Source organism: Trichechus manatus, unplaced genomic scaffold (assembly GCF_000243295.1).
Source record: "Trichechus manatus latirostris isolate Lorelei unplaced genomic scaffold, TriManLat1.0 scaffold00210, whole genome shotgun sequence".
Lineage (NCBI taxonomy): Eukaryota > Metazoa > Chordata > Mammalia > Sirenia > Trichechidae > Trichechus > Trichechus manatus.
In genome coordinates, this window is record NW_004444146.1 from 4,036,657 (window position 1) to 4,062,017 (window position 25,361).

The window sequence follows — 25,361 nt, forward strand, 5'->3', positions numbered from 1 at the left end:
TATATACATATATATACACACACACACACATATATATATATATATTTTTTTTTTTTCCCCTTTCTGGTTTCTTCTGAATTTTGAACTTCCAGAGGAAGTAGATTTTGAGTCTCTAGTGCATATATAACAAGACCTCAGGAAATCATCTTTACTTTGAAAGTCCTGAAGGCAGTTTCCTGGTTCTGAGTCATTCCAGCAACCTAATGGTTTCAAAGAGCTACATAACACTGCTATTTAGATTTTCTCTTATTCCATTTAAAAAAAGAAGAAACAAAATCACACACTTTATACACAGAGTAAACAGAGAACATCCTGGAATTAATTTATCCTGCCAACTCCAGAGTAACTGAACTGCCAGACTTTTATAAACAGGTAAAAAATAATAATCAATGAAGGGAAAAAAAAAAATCACTAAACTAAATAGCAATTTCATTTTATGAAGGAAATAAAGACCTTCAATCAAAAATTATGTTTGGACATATGCTAGAAAGGATACTATTTTGCAATACAAGTATGACGCCCTAGGATTTTCAACTTTGAGGCTTATCATTTGAATCCACACTTAAAGTAGACTATCTAAAACTTAACGGCATCTATTAACTTGATTTTAAACCTACGACTTTTTAAAATTCAATTTAGCTATAAATAATGTATAATGGCTCCCTTTATCTATACGTGCACCTCACAACTTTCGCCTACTTCCAAATTTTCACCTCTCCCAACATATACACATACACACAAAATTTAGGAGTAGAAAGTATCAAAATCATTTTGTATAAACCCTACATTTCATACAAGAGAAAACAAGAGATAGCAGTTTAAGTACACCGTTCAAGTCGCAATTAGTCCAAGAGCTAATATAAATAACTAAGTTTTTATAATTCTTGATCTATTAGTAGTGTATTACAAATAAAACAGCACATTAATGCAAAAGCAAATTCAAGTCAGGTTTGTTTGTTTAGTTTTCCTTGTGTAAAGGTTTTAGTAATCAAGAGCACAGAGTTCTTATGATGACATACAGTCCTTTTTACCCAGCAATATTACAAAAGAAGTACGTGTCCCAAAATATGTGTATAAGAATATTCTTAAGAAGAGTTGCTCAAAGAGGAGAAACCAGATTATGTTAAATAACCAACAAACTTCACGCATATACACATGACATAAGAGGACATGGAACGAGGGATATCACTGCTGATGTCAGATGAATCTTAGCTGACAGCAGAGAATACCAGGAAGATGTTTACCTGTGTTTCATTAACTATGCAAAGGCATGCGACTGTGCGGATCATAACAAATTATGGAGAACATTGCCATGAATGGAATCCCAGAACACTTAATTGTGCTCATGAGGAACCTGTACTTAGATCAAGAGGCAGTCGTTCAAACAGAACAAGCGGATACTGTGTGGTTTAAAGTCAGGAAAGGTGTGCATCAGGGTTATATCCTTTCATCATACTTATTCGATATGTATGCTGAGCAAATAATCCAAGAGGCTGGACAATATGAAGAAGAACGAGGCCTCAGGATTGGAGGAAGACTCATTAACAACCTGTGCTGTGCAAATAACACAACTTTGCTTCCTGAAAGTTAAGTGGACTTGAAGCACTTACTTATGAAGATCAAAGACTACAGCCTTCAGTATGGATTACACCGCACCATAAAGAAAACAAAAGTCCTCACAAGCGGACCAATAAGCAACATCATGATAAACAGAGAAAATATTAGAGTTGTTAAAGATTTCATTTTACTTGGATCCACAATCAAAGGAAAGGCAGTCAAGAGCTCAAACGAGCAGAAAGGAGGAGTGTGCTGTCGCACAATGGGGTGAGCAACTAGGGTCTGATAACAATGTATGTAAAAAAAAAAAAAAATTTTGTACCTGAGATTAACTAACTTGAAATGTAAACTTCATTTAATTACAACAATAAAAATAAATAATATTAAAAAAAAAAAGAACTCAAATGATATATTTATTGCATTGGGCAAATCTGCTGCAAGACGTCTCTTGAAAGTGTTAAAAAGCAAAGATATCACTTTAAGGACTAAGCTGCACCTGACCCAAGCCATGGTGTTTTCAACTGCCTCATATGCATGCGAAAGCTGGATAATGACTAAGGAAGACTTAAGAAGAACTAATACCTCTGAATTACAATGTTGGCGAAGAATAGTCACTACAACACAGAACAACAAACAAAATCTGTCTTGGAAGAAGTATAGCCAGAACGCTTCTTAGAAGCAAGGATAGCGAGACTTCATCTCCCATACTTTGGACATGTTATCAGGAGGGCCCAGGTCCTAGAGAAAGACATCATGCTTGGTAAAGCAGAGGGTCAGCGAGAAAAGAGGAAGACCCTCAACAAGAGATTGACACAGTGGCTGCAACAACGGGCTTGAGAGTAACAACAATTATGAAGATGACACAGGACCAGGCAGTATTTCATTCTGTTGTACACAGGGTCATTATCAGTTGGCACTGACTCGAGGCACCTGACAATAACAACATACTTAACACGGCCAAAAGTTCAAGATCAATTATCAGGTATTTAAAGTAGGTAGGAAGGAACAGGTTACAAAACTGTAAGTACCATTAATTAACTGATTTTCAGTGGTGAGACTGAATGTTATTTTCTTCTTTATACTTTTGTTTTTAATATAATCATGAAAAAGGCAAAAAGGTTTTTTTAAAACTAAGTTGAGCATTATCTTTTTTAAACTTTTGTGTAAGCTGGAAAGATAAAATAAAAAATACTCAAACACACAGCTGCTGCTGTTGTTATTGTTAGTTGCCACTGAGTCAATTCCAACTCCTGGCAACCTCGTGTTTACCGAGCAGAATTGCCCCATAGGGTCTTCAAGACTGTGATCTTTCGGAAGCAGATCCCCAGGCCTGTCTTCGGAAGCACCACTGGATGGGTTCAAACTGCCCACCTTCCAGCTAGTAGTCAAGTTCTTAACCATTTGTGCCACCCAGGACTCCAATACACAGCTAATAGCAGTGAACTGCTAAGACCTTTTTGGAAAGCAACATGACAGTATTTTTCCAGAACTTATAAATACGCTCACACAAACACATCCAGATACCACCGCCACTACCCTCTACCCAATATGCACACACAAAAACACCTACCCACAATTATATATACATATTTGAGGGTAAGGGTAGTCTTGAGAGGAAAGAGAAATTTTCAAAACTGAGAAATCAGGAACACATTTCTTTTAAAACCAGTATAAACCAGATATAGTTGTTAAACCAAAATTCTGACGGGGGAGGGGATTCATATTCTTTTGCCTAGCAGCTTCACTTCTAGGAATATACTCTAAGACAGTAATAAGAAACTCGAAGATGTTCACCACAGACCTGTAACAGAAAAGTTACAAAAGAAACAATGTGGAAGCCAACTACTGATTTTGCAGCCATTAAAACTTGTGTACAGCATTTGACAAAATTCAACACCCTTTCATGACAAAAACATTCAACAAGATAGGAACAGAAGGGAAATCCCTCAATATAATAAAGGGATGAAAAACCTACAGTTAACATCATACTCAATGGAGAAAGACTGACAGCTTTCTCATTAAGATCCAGAACAAGCAGGGATGCCCATTCTCACCACTGCTATTCAACACAGTATGGAAGTCCTAGCCAGAGCAATCAGGCGAGCAAAAAAACCAAGAAGTTATACAAATCGAGAAGAAAGAAGTAAAAACTATCCCTTTTCCCAGACGACAAGATCCTATACACAGAAAACTCCAAAGAATCCACAAAAAAGCTTTTAGAACTAATAAATGAATTCATCAAGGTGGCAGGGAATGTAGTCAATACAACAAAAACAAGTCCAGTTGCTACATATCAACAATGAGCAAGCGGAAGAGGAAACTAAAGAAACATTTACAAAGCATCTAAAAGAATAAAGTACTTACGAATAAATTTAATGAGGAAGGTGAAACACTTATACACAGAAAACTACAGAACATTACTAAAACAAAAATCAAAGACAACCTAAATAAATGGAAGGACATTGTACATTTATGGACTAGAAGGCTTAATATAGTTGTCAATATTACCAAAAGCAATCTATAAATTCAATATAATCCCCATCAAAATTCCACCAGTCTTTTTTACAGAAATAGAAACAACAATCCCCAGATTTATATGGAAGGGCAAGGAACCCGAATAGCTAAAGCAATCTTGAAGACGAATAAAACAAGACTCATATTTCCTGATTTCAAAACATACTATAAAACCACAGTAATTAAAAGTCTAGTACTGGTATAACAACAGACATATAGACCAATGGAATATAACTGGAAGTCCAGAAATAAATCCATATATCTATGGCCAACTGATTTTCAACAAGGGTGCTAAATCCATTCAATGAGGAAGGAGAGTTTCTTCAATAAACGGGGCTGGGAAAATTGGATTTCCATATGCAGAAAAATGAATCAGGATCCAAGGCTCACACCATACACAAAAACTAATTCAAAATGGATCAAGGACCTAAATGTAAAAATTAAATTCATAACATTATTAAAAGAAAATACAGGGGCATGGCTATGGGGCCTAGTTTTTAATGACAGATCACCGGGGATGATAACAAAAGCACAAGCAGCAAAAGACAAAACAGATAAATGAAACCTCATAAAAATTAAATATTTTTGTTCACCAAAGGACTTTATCAACAAAGTGAAAAGATAACCTATAAACTGGGAGAAAATTTTTGAGATCCTTCTATCTGTTAAGGATCTAATATCCAAAATATATTTAAAAAAAAAAAAAAGTCTACAGTTTAACAAAAAGACAAACCGCCCAATCAAAAAAATCAACAGAGAATCTGAACAGACATTTCACTAAAGAGGATATTCAAATGGTCAACGAGAGCACATGTAAACGTTATCAGCCATTACAGCGATGCAAATCAAAAGTGCAGAGATACCACTCCACCTCTATTAGAATGAACAACAGGTGTTGGTGAGGTTGTGTAGAAACTGGAAATCTCATCCACTGCTGTTGGGAATATAAAATGCTACTGCCACTGTGGAAAAGTTTGGCGGTTCCTCAAAAAGTTGAACACAGAACTACCATATGATCCAGCAACCCCAATCCTAGGTATATAACCAGAAGCACTAACGGCAGGAACACAAACAGACACTATACACCAACGTTCACTGCAGCCCTTTTCACAATAGCCAAAAGGTGGAAACAACCTAAATGTCCATTCAGATAACTGGATAAACAAAATGTGGTGTGTGTATATATATATCTCCAATACTACTCAGCCATAAAAAGAAATGAAGTCCTGATGTATGCCACAACATGAACCTTGAAATCACGCTGACCGAAATAAGTCAGTTGCAAGAAAATATTGTAATAATATCACTTACATGAAATAAGCAAGTATATATTAGTGGTTACCTGGGGTGGGAGGGAGGCAGAAGAGAGAGTTTTTGCTCAGGGGATACTGCGTTTATGTTAATAGTGGTAGAATAATTTGGAAAAGGATACTGAGAATGGTTTCACAACTTGTAGAATGTAATCAATGTCACTGAACTGTATCTGTAGAAATTGTTGAAATGGCTATGTTTTGTTATGTATACCTTCACCACAATTTAAAAACAAAACAAAGCAAAAAATCATATGGATCATAACAATCTAACCTCATCGTGCCTGTGGCTGCCATGAGTCAGGGGTTGACTCTTCGAAGCTAACGACAGCAACAAAAACTTTTGTGTATAAGTAATTTTAATGGTATTAGAAAACACAATTTAATATTAAGTTGGGAAAAACAGGAAGCAAAACTATATAAAGTTGCATTTCCACTAGGTTAAAAAATACAAAGAAAAAAGACTGGAAACAGACACCCAAAATACGAACAGTGGTTATCTTTTGTTAGTGAGGCTATATAGGATTTTCCCTGTCATTTTTAATTATAGATTTTTCCAAATATTCTTCAATAATTAGGCATTACTCTCATAACTAGAAAGAGTAAATAAAAAAGAAAAATCAAGGCCATTTTGCAGAGTATTCTACACTACCTAGGTTTTAGTTACTTCTCATTCCCCACAATTCCTAGGCTGACAAAGCTGCCAATGAGCCTAAAAATGATGGAAGAATGAGACAAAGACATAGAGAGACAGAAGCAGACAGACAAACAGAGGCTCAGAAGAGGGACAGAAAGGTACATATACAGGGATGGTCATAAAAAGGCCACAAACTTCTTATAATTTCCATATTTTAATGTTTTCAGAGCAAGACTGCTTGCATAAAATTTTTTCAATCAAGAAGTGTACCAACTCTCAAAAATGAAAATAATAAAAAGGTGACTAAAAACTAAAATTCAGAGATAGATAATGTAAACAAAACACACACATGCTGGAAAAGTAAAAGTAAATCTAAATGTAATTATTATACATTATTACTTTGTTCCTTAAGTTTGCAATTTTCCCTTTCATTCTCTAATTTTCACATTAAAATACTAGTAAAAAGATACTAGGAAAAAGAGTAATACATAAAAAATAAGACGCCAAATTGTCACACTATGATGGTAAATGTTTTTTTTTAAAAACCCTTTATATATAAATCATTAATTTTCTAATAATTCCAAGTGAAACACTATACATGGTTTTATGTATCTCCTTATTAGTTAAAATTTCAAGCTTAAAAGTTGGTAAAATTAAAAATATTTCACATGCAGAAACTAAACAAGGCAGCACTAATTACTAGAATAGGGGGGAAAAAAAATCAGCCCAAAATTTAAATTTATTTTCATCGACAGAAGATCACTTACTGCTTACCAGGATTATGATGAGTTGCAGATTCTCCGTTCTGAAATACATCTCCTGCCACATTCATTCTACCAGGATTAAAAGGTCCTACTCCAGTCTTGGTCTGTGAAGTTAAAGATGGGGTGTATGTTTGTATATTAACACCGAAATTACTTGACTGCAGTCCGTTAGAGACATCTCCCAAGTTGGTATTCTGCAGTGATGTTACATGTGTAATCATTAAGTTCATATCACGCCCGTCAGTATTTTCTAATTGGCCATCATTCACAGAGCTTACACCTGTTTCTAAGGTTGTAACATTAGCAATCTGAATTTCAGAGTCTGGTTCTGTGGTAATACCACTATTACCCATTCCTGCATTTACCTTACTTCTTGAAAAACTGGAAGTGGAGAAATCCACATCATTGGTTCTGTTTTTAGTTTCAAGAGGTCTTCGTTCAATAAAATTGGAGGAATTTTTCTCTTGTCCTTGATTTATTTCCATGTCCTCTTCATCATCAATGATAATTGTTTCACTTACACTTCCCTTCTGAGAAGCCAATTCTTTTGAGGAAGAAAGAGTTTTAGAATCATTTCCTTGCAGTTCTTCATTTTTTGATGATGTAAATGTTATAGTTCTTTGATCAGCCACCACAGGTGCAGAAGGTGGGGGAGGTTGAACAGGTTCAATAAAAACAACATCATCATCATCTTCCACTGATGAGTTCTGAAATTTATTCGATCTAGAGACTAATGGATTAGGTGGACCACTAAACGTATTTCCTACATTCGTGAGACTAGTTGCCATGGCGGTAGCCCCTAATAAAACAGGAGTCTGTTCAGTCAATTCTAATCTTCCCACTGAACCTGTGTCCATGCCAAAGAACCTGTCAGGGAGATGGGAAAAAGAAAAAGAATAAAAATTTCAGTATGATTTTTTTTTAAGTTACCTTAACTGAAACAGTAAAAAAAAAAGAAAGAAAGAAATTAACTTTTACATTCTTTTATATTCTAAATGAGAATAATTCTTACCTAACTTCCAGAAAAATATCTGGTTATCTGTGGGGATATATGCCATTTAAACATGGCTACACTACTGACAACTTCAGCCCCTCAAAGGCCTCTATGCTGCACAGGACATGTTGAGACTTGTCAGCGATGAGGAGGAGATTAGGCACGACTTGTTTTCCCAAACCCATTGTCCCGTTACTGATTGGCTTGTTTACCTGAATTCCTTCTCCCTTGCCAGAAACTTATTGTTATTCACCCAAAGCCCATTGTTCTGTTATTTGCTTCACTGCTTGCTGTACTGACAATAAATAAACTCCTGGGACTGAAGACCGGGTCGACTCCTCAGAGTGACCCTCCTGGCCCCACTTCTCTGTAAGAGTTGTGTTTGGTTACTGTCTCTGCTGTCCCGACATTCGCCGCCACTGCGACAGTTATCTATTATCTTCTCATTCATTAATCATTTGATATTCTTTACAGGTTAACTTCTGCAATTTAAAAAAGTAATTATCCAATTTCCTGTAATCATATGAAGTATATTCCCACCTCCATCAGCTCTTTTTTAGGGTATACTACTGGAGCCTTGGTGGCGTAATGGTTAAGAGCCTGGCTGCTAACCAAAAGGTTAACGGTTCAAATCTACCGTCCGCTCCTCTTCAAACCCCTATGAGGCAGTTCTACTCTGTCCTACAAGGTCGCTATGAGTTGGAATCGACTTGACGGCAATGGATTTTTGCTTCTTTCATTTACCCTACAAACTATAACAACGAAAATATAGATAAATCCTGCTAAAGGATTTGAACTAGAAAATAACCAATATCTGGCAAAAATAATCCCTTCACAACACATCTATCCCACTTATCCACTATACTGAATAAAATGTGCGATCCCAAATTTCCCTATTCCTCTTTTTAATCTTTTTCTCATATTCCCTGCCTCCCACATAACTGTATAATTAAATCCTGAAAATGTGAAATCTTTCTTGACCCTATCCTTTTTTTACCAGCACTCCGTTGTGTGCTTTCTGTCCATGAAGTAGGCTGATAATGGTCCCCAAAGGTGTAAATGTTGCCTTGTATGAAAAAGGGGTCTTCACAGGTTAAGGATTTTGAAATGAGATTATCTGGGATTATCCCAGTGGGCCTTGAGTAATCACAAATGCCCCTATAAAATGGAGGCAGAGGGAGATTACACACAGAAGAGGAGAAGGCGGAAATATGACCACGGAAACAGAGATTGGAGTAACAAATGTCAACAGCTACCAGAAGCTCGAAGAGGCAAGAACAGTTTCTCCCCTGGAGCCTCCAGAGGAAGCGTGGCCCTGTTGACACCTTGATTTCAGCTCAGTGAAAATGATTTCAGACTTTAGGTCTTCTGAACTATGAGACAATAAATTTCTGTTGTTGTAAGTCACCGAGTTTATGGTAATTTGTTACAGCAGCCACAGGCAATTAGCACAATCTACTTCTTGGTTAAATCTTCAAAATAACCTTTGAAATAGGTATAATTTTTGTCCCATTTTAACGATTAGGAAATTGCGGCTTAGAAACACTAATGAACTTGCCCAAAGTCACACACAACTAGAATGCCTACCTAGGTCTCTATAATTAAAGAGTCCAAACTCTCAATTGCTCTCCTGTAGTCAATTAATATTTTCTGAGCACCTACTACATGCCAAGCTATGCTGAAGCCAAAGAACCAGCAGAGACTTAACAATGAAGAGCCAGAAAGAAAGGAAATAACTTCTAGAACAATGTTCTAGATGGGGCCAACCATACAGGTGGAAGCAGAACTAATCTTGAACAGGAATCACCTTAATCTGAGACTAGAAGGGGAAAAAAATTAAGGATGAGTATGTATTGTAGGTAAATTTGTAGGTGGGAAGCTTAAGTAGTCAATAACACAGTGAATAGCAATCTTAAAGACTGATTTAAGATGACTTACTACTTCATACATATTGCTATTTATTTATATCGCTATAAAGAGCTTCTGGAAGAATAAAAAGACTAATATAAATAATTACCACTTTGGCAGATGGGTGAAAGATGGGGAAATTTTTCATGGTATATCTTTTTTGCATTTTTTTAATTTTTGAACCACATGATTTATTACCTATTTTTAACACTATATTAAGTAAAAAAAAAAAAAAAAAAGTGACTAGATAACTGTTTTAGATTACATGATCAGAGACGACCTTCTTGAGCAGGTTACATTTACACTAAAAAGTGAACTGACAAGATCCAGCTGTGGAAAAACTGGGAGAAGGGTATTCTAGGCAAAGAAAACAGCTCCTGCAAAAGCCTAGAAGGTATGAGACTGGCTAATTCCAGCAACAGAATAAAGGCCAACGTGGCTGGAACAAGGTAGGTGGTTAAGGGGGAAGAGTGGTATGACATGAGATAGAGAAATAAATACAGAACAACTCACTATGTCCAAAGTAATTCATTAATTATTTTCAACAAAGATTTATTGAGCACCTAGTATGCACAAGACAAAGTTTTTAGGCACCTGGGAAAAATCAGTAAACACAAAACCAGGTAAACATCATTGCCCTTAGAAGGCAAGGGTTCTATGGATGGGAGTTTGGATTTTACCTTAACAGGAACACTGTAGTGTTTTCAGCAAACGGCTGACACAATCTCACTTTTGTTTTGAATAGATCACTCTGGCTCCTATGTGGGAAATGGATTATAAGAGGGCAACACTGGAAATCAAGAAACCAATTAGATGGCTGGCGGAATACTCTAGGTGAGTGGTGATGGTAGCTTCAACAGCAGTGGTGATAGGAGATGGGAAAAGTAGACAGATCAGGGATTTTTTTTTTTAAGGCAGACTTCACTGACATGAAAAGTTTTCCAAGATAATACTGTTGAATGGAAAAAAGCTACAGAACACCGAGAGTATTTATACAATGTTATGCATACTCAAAACACCTATACACACACACACACACACACACACACACACACTTTTTCTACTACTGACTGAAGTAATTTGTTAGGAGGGGCACAAAATGTGGGTAGAGGACATGGTCAAAAAAATGCACTTTAGATTACACTTTAGAAAAATTTTAGGCAGCTAAGTACCTGGATAATGGGAAAAATCAGGAGTCAGTAATTAAAGATATACAGCTGACAAAGATTGTTCTGAGGTGTCTTTCAACAGATGAATGGATAAACAAAATGTAGTACATACATTCTACAGGATACTACTCAGCCTTAAAGAAAAACGAAGTCCTGAAACATGCTACAACAGGAATGAACCTTGAAGACATTATGCTGAGTAAAACAGTCAATCACAAAAGGACAAATATTGTATGGTCTCACTTATATGAAATGACAAGTAAATATATAAAAACCAATGTTTATTAGTAGTTAGCAGGGATGGGGGAGGGAAAGAGATGAGGAATCATTCTTTGGGAAGTACCAACTTCTATGGTAGTGGTGGTAAAACCGGCACTGACTAAGAGTAATGGATACACAACTGGACTTCTGCAGCTGGTATCACTGAACTGTACACGGGGGGCGGGGGGGAAGCACAAAATGGCAAGTAGAATGTTATATATAATTTTACAACAATAACAGTAGCCAAAAAAAAAAAAAAATGGCTACAGCTGTTGATACTACATTGTTGTTCTGTTGTTAGGTGCCATCCAGTCAGTTCTGAATCATGTGATACTACATATCATATTGTACTATATACCATATTGTACTACTTAAGTACAAATAAACACCTTATGGGAATAGCTTCCTTGGGTTCAAAGGTTTAGGGGCATGGTTTTGTGGCTCTCTCCAGTCAGCTGGCCTAATACTGTTTTTAAGACTTTCTGCTCCACCTCCTTGTTCAGTGAGTAGTGCCTGTGGTCTTAAAAGCTTGTAAGCAGCCATCCAAGATACAATAATTGGTCTCTATTTGCCTGGATCAACAGAGAAAGAAGGAGACCCCGGAATCAGAGAAGGAAATGGACTGCAGGTCTAACTGCCTTTATAAACTACTACCTCCTCTGTCATGAGACAAGAAGAAATGGATGGTGCCAGCCTATCATCATTGAACATTTTGATCAAGGATCTAATGGCTGGATCTTGATCAAAAGGAAGAAAAAATGTGGAACCGAACTTCAAATTCTTATGGAAACCCAACTTACTGGATACACTGAGACCGGAGGAACCCCTGAACCTATTGCCTAGAAACAACAACCTATTGCCTAGAAACAACTTTTAAGCCTTGAACTGAAACTATCCCATGAAGTCATCTTCAAACTAAACAATTAAGTTCATTTAAAAAAGAAATGTTCCCCCTGAGCATGGTGCTCTTTTAAAGAAATATTTATGTGAGATTAAATGGACAACAGTAACTCTAAAACACTGACGAGAACATTAAGGGACAGAGAGTATAAAAGTGATGAAACAATACAAGCACAGACAGGGAAAATGGTGATACAATGTGAAGTATGTAACCACTGCCAGTGAACTGTGTATGTAAACATTTTTAAAGGCGTGTATTTTGTTGTGTGTATTTCCACCAAAAATAAAATCTAAAAAATTTTTCAAAAAGACAGTTCCAAGAGATTATCAATCTCCAAATACTTAAGAGTGATATAAAATAAGCACTTTTCACAAACATCAAATAGGGGTATACCAACTTTTTTATGAAACACTGTAGATAGACTATAAGTAATTTGTCTTATTCATTGTTGACTCTCTAGGACCTAAAATAAAATAGTGCCTGGACACAGAATAAGGTCTCATGTTTAAGGGAAGGCCAGAAGGCAAAATCAGTATGTTCATTTTAACTACCAGAGTTATTTTTAAATATTATTATTATTTGTCAAGTATATAATCTAGTCCTATATATATATATATATATATATATATATATATGCATTATTCTCTGACCATTAAGCATCCTAGCTAAACCAAGTTCTATCATCAGGAGTGCACCATTTCCCATCCAGTATCATAATGAATGTGAAATGCTTTCAACAACTTACACAATGTTTTACAGTGTACAAAGGTTTTATTTTATTCTCACTAATTGTGACAATAAGCCCTTTGAGTTAGGTAAAACAAGTATTTTTTTCTACAATAAAATAGTAGTTCAAATACATTAATTAAAACTGCCCAAGGCCCTGAAGCAATACCAGGTTTCAAAGACTAAAAGATTAAATACCAAAATCAGTCTTCTTTCCTCTCAGAGCAAGAGATGTGTGTGCCCATCTGTGTCAGGAAGAAGGACATGCTATGGTTGGAAAATGGCAAAAGACATATTTATATCCACTTTTTTTTAAAAAAAGAATAATTCTATTTAAATACTTTGTTGTTGCTGTTAGTTGCCATCAAGTTGGCTCTGACTCATAGCAACCTTATGTATAACAGAAGGATGATGCTCAGTTCCATATCATCTTCATGATCACTGGTATGCCTAAGTTCATTGTTTTGGCTATTGTGTCAATCCATCTCATTTCCCTACAACATACCAAAACTTATGGGATGTAGTGTATAGCTATAAATGTCTACATAAAAAAAGATCTCAAATTAACAGCCTAACTTGACAACTCTAGGAACTAGAAAGGGAAGAGCAAACCAAGCCTAAACCTACCATAAAGGAAATAACAACGATCAGAAAAGAAATAAAATAAAAAACAGAAAAACAATAGAAAGAATGAATAAAACTAGAAGATGGTTCTTTGAAAAGATCAATAAAATTGACAAGCCTTTAGCTAGGCTGACAAAGAGAAGAGATGCAAATAACCAAAATAAAAAATGAAAGAGGGGACACTGCAACTGACCCAACAGAAATAAAGAAAATTATGACAGAATATTATGAATAGCTGTATGGCAACAAACTGGATAACCTAGATGAAATGGACAAATTCTTAGAAGCACACAACCTACCTAAACTGACTCAAGGGGAAACAAAGCCTCGACAGACCCATAACAAGTAAAGAGATCATATCAGTCATCGAAAACCTCCCAACAAAAAGTCCTGGACCAGATGGTTTCACTGGGGAATTCTACCAAACATTTAAAAAAGAATTGACATCAATACTGTTTAAACTCTTCCAAAAGATAGAGAAGGAAGGAATACTCCCTAATTCATTCAATGAAGCAAACATAACCCTGTGACCCAAACCCGACAAAGACACCACAAGAAAACTATAGCCCACATCTCTTATGAATACAGATGTAAAAATCCTCAACAAATTACTAGCAAACAGAATCCAATAGCATATTAAAAAGTCATACATCATGACCAAGTGGGATTTATTTCAGGAATGCAGGGATGGTTCAATACTAGAAAATCAATCAACATAACACAATACATCAACAGAACAAAGGAAAAGAACCATATGATCATCTCTAAAGCTGCAGGAAAAGCATTTGATAAAATCCAACACCCTTTCTTGATGAAAACCCTAAAGAAGATTGGAATAGAAATGAAATTCCTCAATATGATTCAGGGCATATATGAAGAGCCAACAGCCAACATTATACTTAATGGAGAATTTTTGCCTATTCTCCAGAGTTTCAGTAAGTTCCTAATTATTTTCTGAGCTTCTTTTTAATAGTTCATCATCATAAATCATAAATACTTTCACTTTTATTTGGTCTTTATTTTGATTCTATAAATGTCAATCAGCACAACAAATGACGCGCTCAGGAAGAAACAATAAAAAAGTAGTAGTTAAAATACAGTTGTTGATAAATTCATAACAAAAGATCAGTACTTGCTGAGAAAAGCTTATAAACCTTGAAAATAATAAAATCACAAGGAAAGCATTTCAAAGTACTTAAAAACATTATTTTCTTACCTATACTCCTACTTAGGACAGCTTTCTAGGTTCCATAAAAGAGTTATAAAGGTTACAATGAAGACTTCTCTACAGCAAGGTATAGTAGTCAACATGTGTTCATGGCACTTATTTAGTTCTGAACTTACAATTCTAAGTCAATATGACAAATTTAAAAATGAAGGAATGAAAAGTCTTAATAAATAGGAATAGATGGAATATATTTACAAATATATATAAAATATCAATCCAAAAGAGACCTTAATGGGAAACATAAAAAGCATTACCATTAAAGTCAGCATTAAGGCAAGGAGGTACCACCCAATGCAATGACATTAACAAATAAAAAGATTAAAAAATTTGAAAGAAGGAAAACTATCATTATATGCAAAGTATATGATTCTTTACCTGAAAGACCCAAGAGAATTATCTGAAAAGCTACTATAAGCAATGAGATAATTTAGTAAAGTGACTGAGTTCAAAAGTAACATGTAGAAATTAGTAGCTAATTGGATAGTCAATTGAAGAGAGATGTATAATTCTGCTTCCATACAAAGGCCCACTAAGCCTACAAAAACCCAAAACCAAACCTGCTGCCAGCGAGTTGATTCTGACTCATAGCGACCCTACAGGACAAAGCAGAACTGCCCCATAGAGTTTCCAAGAAGCACCTGGTGGATTTGAACTGTTGACCTTTTGGTTAGCAGTCGTAGCTCTTAACCACTACAGCACCAGGGTTTCCACCAAGCCTACAGAAAACAAACAAACAAACAGAAAACCAAACCTATTGTTGTCGAGTCAATTCCGACTCATAGTGACCCCACAGTACAGAGTAAAACTGCCCCATAGGATTTCCAAGGAGTGGCTGGTGGATTTGAACTGCGAACCTCTTGATAGCAGCCGAGCTCTTAACCACTGCGCCACCAGTGAGAGACACAAATCCACGAGAACAAGGAGAATGGGAGAATTCAATAGCAACAAAACTCTGGAAGCTAGAAAAAGGTAAACCCTGAACCCAAAGTGAGATCTGATTTACAAAACAGAATCTTCAAAAGGTTCAGAAACCAGCAGCATCACACTTATCCTCTGCAAAGGGGATATGTTCCTAAAATAGCTAAACAAAGAGAACTGAATTAAAGCTATTTGGAATGCAGTTAGATACCTAGATTTCCTTCACATCCAAACAAATCCAGAAGTTTAATCTGTGAAGAGAGTCCAAGAGTGTTTCTGGACAGGGGGATGCCAAGCACAGTACAGAGCCTGAGTACCTTGTTGTTGTGTGCTGGCTGAGTCAATTCCGACTCATAGAGACTCATAATGACCCTACAGGACAGAGCAGAACTGCCCAATAGGCTTTCCTAGGCTATAATCTTTAAGGAAGCAGATCACCAGGATTTCAAACCGCTGACCTTTCAGTTAGCAGCTGAGTGCTTAACCACTGAGCCAGGGCTCCTTAACCAGCTGCCGTGAGTCAACTGCGACTGACAGCAACTCCATGGGTCTCAGAGAACAACTAAGCTCCACAGAATTTTATATGGCTGTGATCTCTGTAATCTTGAAAGGAGCAGACTGCTACATCTTTCTCCTGTGGAGTGGCTGCTGGGTTCAAATCGTCAACCTTTTGTTAACAGCCCAGTGCTTTAATCACTGTGCCAGCTTTAAATCAGAGGTAGTAACTGAACCTATGCATATTTAGTGTTGATGTTCAGACCCACCCACATCACCACCACCACCCCACACCCCACCGGGCCAAACATCTACTATCCAGGCAAGAAAATGGAAGACTGGGAAACATGACTAGGTTAAAAAGAAAGAGCTGAAAATACTAATACTGACACTGCTTATTTCCCAAGAAATGCCCTCCCAGATCACATACAATGGAATGTGAAGTCAAGAAGCACCCGTGGCCCCCAAGGGCTAAGAGTATCAAATCAGCTTTTAGATCTCCATTCTCAATCATGAATAGACAACCAAGGATTACCTGGTATCTAAGGCAAGATAAAATAGGGATAAAAGCAAACAAAAATTCAATTTGGAAATGATGGTAACTATATAGGAAAAAATTCTTACAAAAAATTATTACTATCTTCAGAGAGATAAAAGATATTGTATCCATGAAACAACAGAATGCTAAAACAATAAGTAATATTTAAAGGAGGAAAAACACTCCACATTAAAAATGAGATTGCGGAAACTTAAAATTCAATAGCTCAAAATACCGTTTCTCAGCTTCTTGGAAAAATGGCTATCACAGGAAAAGCAGAAGATGAGCCCAGAACATTTCGGTATCCTAGATAGCAAAAAAGCTATCAAAGACAACTAAGACTGCGTTAAAATGGCCTCCGGAGCCAACGTGAAGTCTTTAACTGGCCAAAGACCAGACAATCTGAACATCAGTAATAACAACTGTGATGAATTCTAACATACCAAATATATTTAAATCCATCATTTCATCATGACACTAACACCAAAAATGAACCTAATGAGACAGGAATTTAAATAACATAAAAATAACCATTTTCTCCTAATCTACAAAATTACTTTCGTTCCAATAAAAATATCAACAGGAATTTTAACTAGATAAACTGATCTTCAAATTCATATGGAAAAATAGACAAACAAGCACAAACAGGAAAATTCTGGAAAAAAAAAAAGATAAGTAATAAGGAACTTGTTAGGTGCTGTCGAGCGGCAACCCCAAGTGTGCAGAGTAGAACTACTCCATAGCGTTTTCAAGACTGTGACCTTTTGGAAGCAGATTGCCAGATCTGTCTTTCAAGATGCCTCCGGGTGGGTTTAAACTGCCAACTGTTTGGCTAGCGGTTGAGCACTTAACCATTTGTGCCACCCAGGGACTCTAAGAAGGAACTAGTATATTATAAGCTTACAATAATGAAAACAGTGAGATATGGAACAAGAACAGGCAGGCAAAACACACTAGCAAGCGTGAAATAGGTACAAATGTATCAAGAAATTTAGTATACAATGAAAATTTCAAATAAGGAGATGAAATTTTCAGTAAACAGTATTAGAACAAGTCAATGGGAAAATATTACTTTGGATCCCTATCTCCTGTCAACATAAATTCCAATATAGAAATATGTAAATGTAAAAAGTAATATAGTAGAAAAAATGAAAACTTTTTATTTTTAATAATTTTAGAGTTGAGAGGGCCCTTCCAAGTATGACATAAAAAAACAGAAGACATCTGTATGGGGGGAGAAAACTATAAACACAATGATAAACTGGAAAAAAAATTATTTCCAACTGATATTCCCAAAAAAATATAGACAAATATAGTTCCTATAATCAATGAATCAATGAGATAAAACCAACAATCCAACAGAACAAAGGACAAAAAAAAACTATCACAAAAAAGGGAAATATTAATAGCTCTTTAAAATATACGAAATACTCATACCCTAAAGAAATAAGAGCCATCACACAAATAGATACATGCGCACCCATATTCATTGCAGCACTGTACACAATAGCAAAAAGATGGAAACAACCTAGGTGCCCATCAACAGACGAATGGATAAATTATGGTACGCACACACAATGGAATTCTACGCAACAATAAAGAATGATGAATCCACAAAACATCTCACAACATGGATGAATCTGGAAGACATTATGCTGAGTGAAATTACTCGCAAGACGACAAATATTGTATGAGACCACTATTACAAGAACTCAAGAAAAGGCTGAAACACAGAAGAAAACATTCTTTGATGGTTACAAGGGTGGGGAGGGAGGGAGAGGGGAATTCACTCACTAGATAGTAGACAAGAATCATCTTAGGTGAAGGGAAGGACAACACACACTACAGGGGAAGTCAGCACAACTGGACTAAACCAAAAGCTAAGAAGTTTCCTGAACACAACCAAACACTTCAAGGGACAAAGCAGCAGGGGCTGGAGTCTGGGGACCATGGTTTTGGGGGACATCAACTGGCATAATAAAGTTTATTAAGAAAATGTTCCGCATCCCACTTTGATGAGTGGCATCTGGGGTCTTAAAAGCTTGCCAGCGGCCATCTAAGGGGCATCAATTGGTCCCAACCCACTTGGAGCAAAGGAGAATGAAGAACACCAAAGACACAAGGAAAATATCAGCCCAAGAGACAAAAGGGCCACATAAACCAGAGACTCCATTAGCCTGAGACCAGAAGAACTAGATGGTGCCCGCCTACCACCAATGACCACCCTGACAAGGAACACAACAGAGAGTCCCTGGTGGCACAGGAGAAAACTGGGGTGCAGAACTCAAATTCAAGTCAAAAGAACAGATAAATGGTCTGACTGAGACTGGAAGAACCCTTGAAGCCATGGCCCCTGGACACTCTGTTAACCCAGAACTAAAACCATTCCCAAAGCCCATTCTTCAGACAAAGATTAGACTGGACTATAAAACATAAAATACTGCTCGTGAAGAGTGTGCTTCTTAGTTCAAGCAGATACACAAGACTAAATGGGCAGCTCCTGTCTAGAGGCACGATGAGAAGGCAGGAAGGGACAGAAGCTGGTTGGATGGACACCGGAAACCTGGAGTGCAGAGAGGGAGTATGTTGTCACATTATAGGGATTGCAACTAGCATCACAGAACAATATGTGTATAAATTTTTGTATGAGAAATTAACTAGAGCTGTAAACTTTCACCTAAAGCACAAAAATAAATAAATAAATCCCCCCCCAAAAAACTGAAATATTCAGAGACATTCAAACTTAAACTACAAAGGGACCCCAATTTTTACTCAGATTGATAAAGGTCAAAATGTCTAACACCTTGCATAATGCAAGCTTCATACTGTAAATTGGTATAATTGATACAACTTCTATGGAGGGCAACTAAAAAAGAAAAATGTACTTGACCAAGCAATTCCACTTCTAGGCATCCATCCTACAGATATTTCATATTTTAATGAACAAAATGTACAAGAATACACACTGTGAGATCAAACGATTGAAACAACTAAATGTCTCTCAATAGACAACTGGTAAAATGAATTTAACAGACACACAAAGAAAGGGAAGGAGTCTTCTTTCTCACTGTGGTTTATCTTTTTGCTCTTTGTACGTTTTAAAGTTGGTGTATATACTGCTGCGTGTTTAAAGCTGCACGTATAGTGAGGTTTGATTACAGTTTCACTGAATTTAGAGATTAATTTGGAGACAAAAAATTGAACAATTTTACATTACTGATTCCTCCCATTCAAACATATGGCCTATCTTTCCCTTCAGGTTTTCTTATAAGTCTTACAGCATTTTTTTTATAGTTTCCTTCAAAAAAGTCTTGTATATTTCTTTTTATAGTTATTCCTGTTTCTTGCAATAATGAAATGGATTATCCCTCATTACATTAAAAAATGTGTACATATCGAAGAAACACCATAAACAAGGTTTAAAAATGTACCAATTAAGGTTTAAAAATGTACAAACCGAATACATATATATATATATATATATATACACACATACATATATATATGTACACGTAACACGTACAAAGAATTGATAACAATACATTAAAAAGCACACAGATCAAACTAACAAAAACTTAAATATTTGATAATATCCAGCATTGGACCTTGGGGAAACTGGTAGAAATGCAGTGGGTATAGTGAGTAGTACATTCTACTAAAATGTATACTACGCATATACTGACTCAGAAATTCCTCTTCTCAGAATCTCCTCTAGAGAAACACACATGAACCCAAGGAAGCAACTACAAGTGCATTCCCTGCAACAGTATCTGTAATTAAAAATTAGAAATATAAACTGTGTTAAATCTATACCCTGTGTCATGGACTGAACTGTGTCTCCGAAAAACGTGTCAACTTGGCTAGGCCATGAATCTCAGTATTGTGTGGTTGTCCTCCATTTTGTGATCTGATGTAATTATCCACTATGATCACTGTGGGGTGTATATAGAGAGTAACAGCCTTACAAGAGGGTGTAACTCAAGTAACACCCTTGCTTAAGTCACACCTTTTATCTTGTGAGATAAGAGGAGAAACAACCAAAGAAGGGAGGGGCCTTCCTACCACCAAGAAAGAAGAGCCAGGAGCAGAGTGCATCCTTTGGACCCGAGGTCCCTGGCTGAGAACCCCCCAGACTCACAGAAAGACTGATGCCAAGACACACAGAGATCTCCAAGGAACACCGGGCCCACAGATGCTCAAAGGAGACAAGAGCCTTCCACCAGAGGCGACTAGATAACTGAGACATTATGAAATACTAAACAGTTAAAAAAGAGGTAGAGCTTTATGTATTAACACAGAAAGACATCAAAGACATACCACTAAATGAACAAAAGCAAGTTGCAAAATGATAAACTACACAAAATTAGTATTTAATTCTTACATAACACGTTGGAATGTGCCCAGGAAAGAGCTTGGAGTAATACGCACTTAGTTATCTAGCGCTGCTAAAACAGAAATACCACTAGTGGATGGCTTTAACAAACAGAAATTTATTCTCTCACCGTCTAGGAGGGTAGAAGTACGAATTCAGTGCTCTAGCTCTAGGGATGGCTTTCTCTCTCTGTCAGCTCTGGCGGAAGTTCCTTGTCATCAATCTTTCCCTGGTCTGGGAGCTTCTCAGCATAGGGACCCCAGGTCCAAAGGACAAGCTGCACTCCCAGCTCTTCCTGCTTGGTGGTAAGGAGGTCCCTCCCCTCTCTGCTCGCTTCTCTTTTATATCTCAAAAGAGATTAACTCACGATACAACCTAATCCTGTAGCTTGTGTTCTGCCTCATTAACAAACACTGCCTCTAATCTTGCCTCATTAACACCACAGAGATTAGGATTTACAACCCATAAGATAATTACAACAGGCTACAAATGGATGACAATACTGGAAATCATGGCACAGCCAAGTTGATACGAATTTTGGGGGACACAATTCAATCCACAATACACACTATAATACTACTACTACTCAGCTCTGGAGAAATGAGGAAAGTGACCAGGGCAACGATGGATGACAAAACATATAGATTATGCCCTCATATTGCTTACAATCTACTCACAAATTTTTTAAGTCTCTTTATCAGGTATCTAAAACAATGTCCATTCTGGCTTTAGAAGTTGACAGGAAGCATTTAATTCAGCTGCTAAAAATCCATTCAAGGATAGACAGTTTAAACAAAATTCCCTTTTGATCTAATAAATAAATAAATTCATTCAGGTTATCTCCAGGGGGTAGAATTTCAAGGGGTAAAGAATAATCTCTTCTCCCCATAGGACCAAAAATTAACGCAAGGTACTTTCAAGTAATTTTAACTTTCTTTGGGGATCTCATCCACTCTCATCATTTTAAATACTACACGCATACCCTAGACTCCTAAATTTATCTCAATCAAGAGGTCTCAAAACTCCAAACTGCCTACTCTCTATATCTAGTTATTTTAAACCGGCCCTCTCGCCCTGTATCCACACCTCTTCCAGTCTTTACCATTTCAGTAAGTTATGTATCTGGATACTCTTACCAGAAATCAGGAGGTCATCCTTAATTTCTTCTTTCTTCATCTACCATCAAAGTCCTATCTATTCTACTTCCGAAGTAATTGCTGAAACTGTCATTTTTATTCAATCCCCACTGACAGTCCCCTAGTCCTAGAAACCCACCATCAATTTTCTGCTGGATTACTGCGACTACCTAAGTAATCCCCAGGTAGCTAAAAATCTTTTAACAAATTAAATCAGGCTGTGTTACTCATTTCTTACATGGCTTTGCAGTGCACTTGGAAGAAAACCTAAGACTGTTCCCATGACCTATAATATTCCTGCCTGATTTGACCTCTGCCTACACTCCAGACTCACTTCCAGCACTACTCTTTCCCACCTTGCTCATTAAGCTTCTGCTAAACTAAGACTTACTTCCTGGAAGGAACCAACCTCATCTCAGGGCCTGTGTACATGTTCTTCCTCTGCCTGAAAGGTTCGCTTCCACATTTACCTTTCTGTTGTTGTTAGGTACTGCTGAGTCGGTTCCAAAACTGACAACAGAAAAAAACACTGCCCAGTCCTCTACCATCCTCAAAATCATTGCTACGTTTGAGCCCATTGTTGCAGCCACTGTGTCAATCCATCTCACTGAGGATTTTCCTCCTTTTTTTGCTGACCCTCTACTTTACCAAGCATGATGTCCTTCTCCAAGAACTGGTCCCTCCTAATAACATGTCCAAAGTACGTGAGTAGAAGTCTCGCCATTCTCGCTTTTAAGAAGCATTCTGGAGGTACTTCTTCCAAGACAGATTTGTTCATTCTTCTGGCAGTCCATGGTATTTATATTCAATATTCTTCACTATAATTCAAAGGCATCAATTCTTCTTCTGTCTTCCTTATTCACCATTCAGCTTTCGCATGCATATAAGGCAAATGAAAAACACCATGGCTTGGGTCAAGGCACACATTAGTCCTCAAAGTGACATCTTTGCTTTTTAACACTTTCAAGAGGTCTTTTGTAGATCTGCCCATTGCAATACGTCCTTTGATTTCTTGACTGTGCTTCCGTGGACATCGACTGTGGATCCAAGTATAATCAAGTCCTAGAGAACTTCAATATTTTCTCCATTTATCATGATGTTGCTTACTGGTCCAGTTGTGAGGATTTTGTTTTCTTTCTGTTAAGGTGTAATCCATACTGAAGGCTGCAGTCTTTGATCTTCATCAGTAAGTGCTTCAAGTCCTCTTTACTTTCAGCAAGAAGGTTTTGTCATTTGCGTATCGCAGGTTGTTATTGAGTAAATAAGTAATTTCTTTTATGAGAATCAGCACAAAGGTGGTTTCTATGAGGTGGAGGTTAAAGATGTCCCAAATGTCCAACTTTTCCAAATTGCTGTACCACTCCATCATCTCTAACACCAACTCCTCCTCCTCCCCCCATCAGTACTCTCCCTTCCATCTTTGGGTTCTGCAATTCACTGTCTCAAAGAACTCACAAATCATATCAAGGAAATGGCTCACGCAGTTGTGGAGGCTGGCAAGTCTCAAATCTGTGGGTCACATAGGCTCCTCTAGACCTATGTGAGTGCAGGAGCTGACAAACCCAAATCAGCAGGTCAGACAACAGACTGCTGGCTCACAAGGCTGCATAAGCTAGTCAATCAGGTCAGACGATAGGCTGCCGGCCCATGGGGCTGCATAGGCCAGTGAATCTCAGAATTGGCAAGTCAGATGGCAGGCTGCTGGCTCAAGTCCCAAGAACCGGAGATTAGACAATCATGAACCGGATGCGGAATCCAAATGTAGGAAGAGACAGAACCCCTCCAGGGCACCCACATACATACCTTGGATGTAGGCCACAACCCAGGGAAAGGCATTAACTTGAGTAAGGGTACGACTTGAGTCATGCCCTCCTGCAAGGCTGTGACTCAAGAAACATCCCACACCAATCCTGCCTCATTAACATGCAGAGATTAGGATTTACAACACATAAGATGAAGGACAACCATACGATACTGGGAATCATGGCCTAGCCAAGGGGACATACAGCCCTAACCATTACAGGTTCCATGTACCTTTATCTGCATAATCCCACTCAATCACTGTGTGTGAGTCACAAAGACCATGCCTAGAAGGGCCATATTAAGTATTCACTGAACCAAAGTGAGCCGTCCTCCAATCGTGATGTCATGTTCTTCTTCATATAGTCCAGCTTCTCAGATTATTTACTCAGCATAGATTGAATATACGTGAAGAAAGGATACAACCCTGACGCGCACCTTTCCAGATTTTAAACCACGCAGTATCCCCTTGTTCTGTTTGAACAACTGTCTCTTGGTCTGTATACAGGTTCCAGATGAACACAATTAAATGTTCTGGAATTCCCATTCTTTGCCAACATTATCCATAATTTGTTATGATCCACACAATTGATGTCTTTGCACAGTCAATAAACACAAGTAAACATCTTTCTGGTATCCTCCACTTTCAGCCAAGATCCATCTGACATCAGCCATGATATCCCTCATTCTATGTCCTCCTCTGAATCCGGACTGAAAATTATCTTTCTAGTCTCTGCTTAAATGTCACTCCCTCAAGGATTCTGTCCCATCAAACACTCCACTGACTCATGCCCAGTCTAAATTAGGTCCTCTGTTACTCTCACATCGTCATACACCTTTCCCTGGCTGCGCTTATCCAATCTGTAATTATGTTTGCTTGTTTTTAATCTGTATCCCCCATAGACTATATGCTTCATGAAAACAAAGACCTGCGTTCTTATTGCCTATCACTGTATCTCCTGAACTTAACATATTACCTGGCTATATAATCAACAAGTATTTACTGAATATTTTTCTCTAACAAAGGGAAATATGAGTAACCTTTCTGAGGTCCCCTACCTCCAAGTTCTAGTTTTACCCCTCCCCATCCAGTACGTCCTAGGACAAGTCACTTCATCCCTGAGCCTCAGTTTCCCCATTATAAAACAGGAAATTAAAGTAACTTTTCAAAAAGATGAAACAAGATTGAATAGAAGTATTATCTGTGCCCTATGTCTTTGGGCATAATTTATTAAAATGAAACCTGTGAGAAGCAGAACTCGATGGGATTGCCTTGTTTTTCCAGGTCATACAAGCTTTTCGCCTTTGACAGGGTGTAGTCTTACCACTTCTCTATCGCTCCTTTCGGAGGAAAATATTTGAATTTTCCTTCCCTGACATTTTCTACCTTACACAGGTTTTACTGTACTTCTATAGTCAATCTGGGAGGTCCTGGGTGATGCTAACCGTTAAGCGCTCAGCTACTTAACCGAAAGGATGGCAGTTAGAATCCACTCAGAGATACCTTGG

The 25,361-nt window shown here is 37.3% G+C and overlaps 1 protein-coding gene across 8 annotated transcripts in view; it reads right to left on the reverse strand.

Moving 5' to 3' along the window:
- ZMYM2 (zinc finger MYM-type containing 2) overlaps positions 1 to 25,361 on the reverse strand; it is a 107,835-nt gene that overhangs the window by 77,053 nt on the left and 5,421 nt on the right. For 6 of the 8 annotated variants that reach the window (XM_004388404.2, XM_023742471.1, XM_004388407.2 and 3 more), the window contains exon 3: positions 6,793 to 7,649. In XM_004388404.2, the coding sequence (XP_004388461.1) occupies positions 6,793 to 7,639 (847 nt within the window). In that variant the 5' untranslated portion in view covers positions 7,640 to 7,649. The remainder of the gene's footprint in view (positions 1 to 6,792; positions 7,650 to 25,361) is intronic. The other 2 variants (XM_023742473.1, XM_023742472.1) reach the window with 1 other exon arrangement.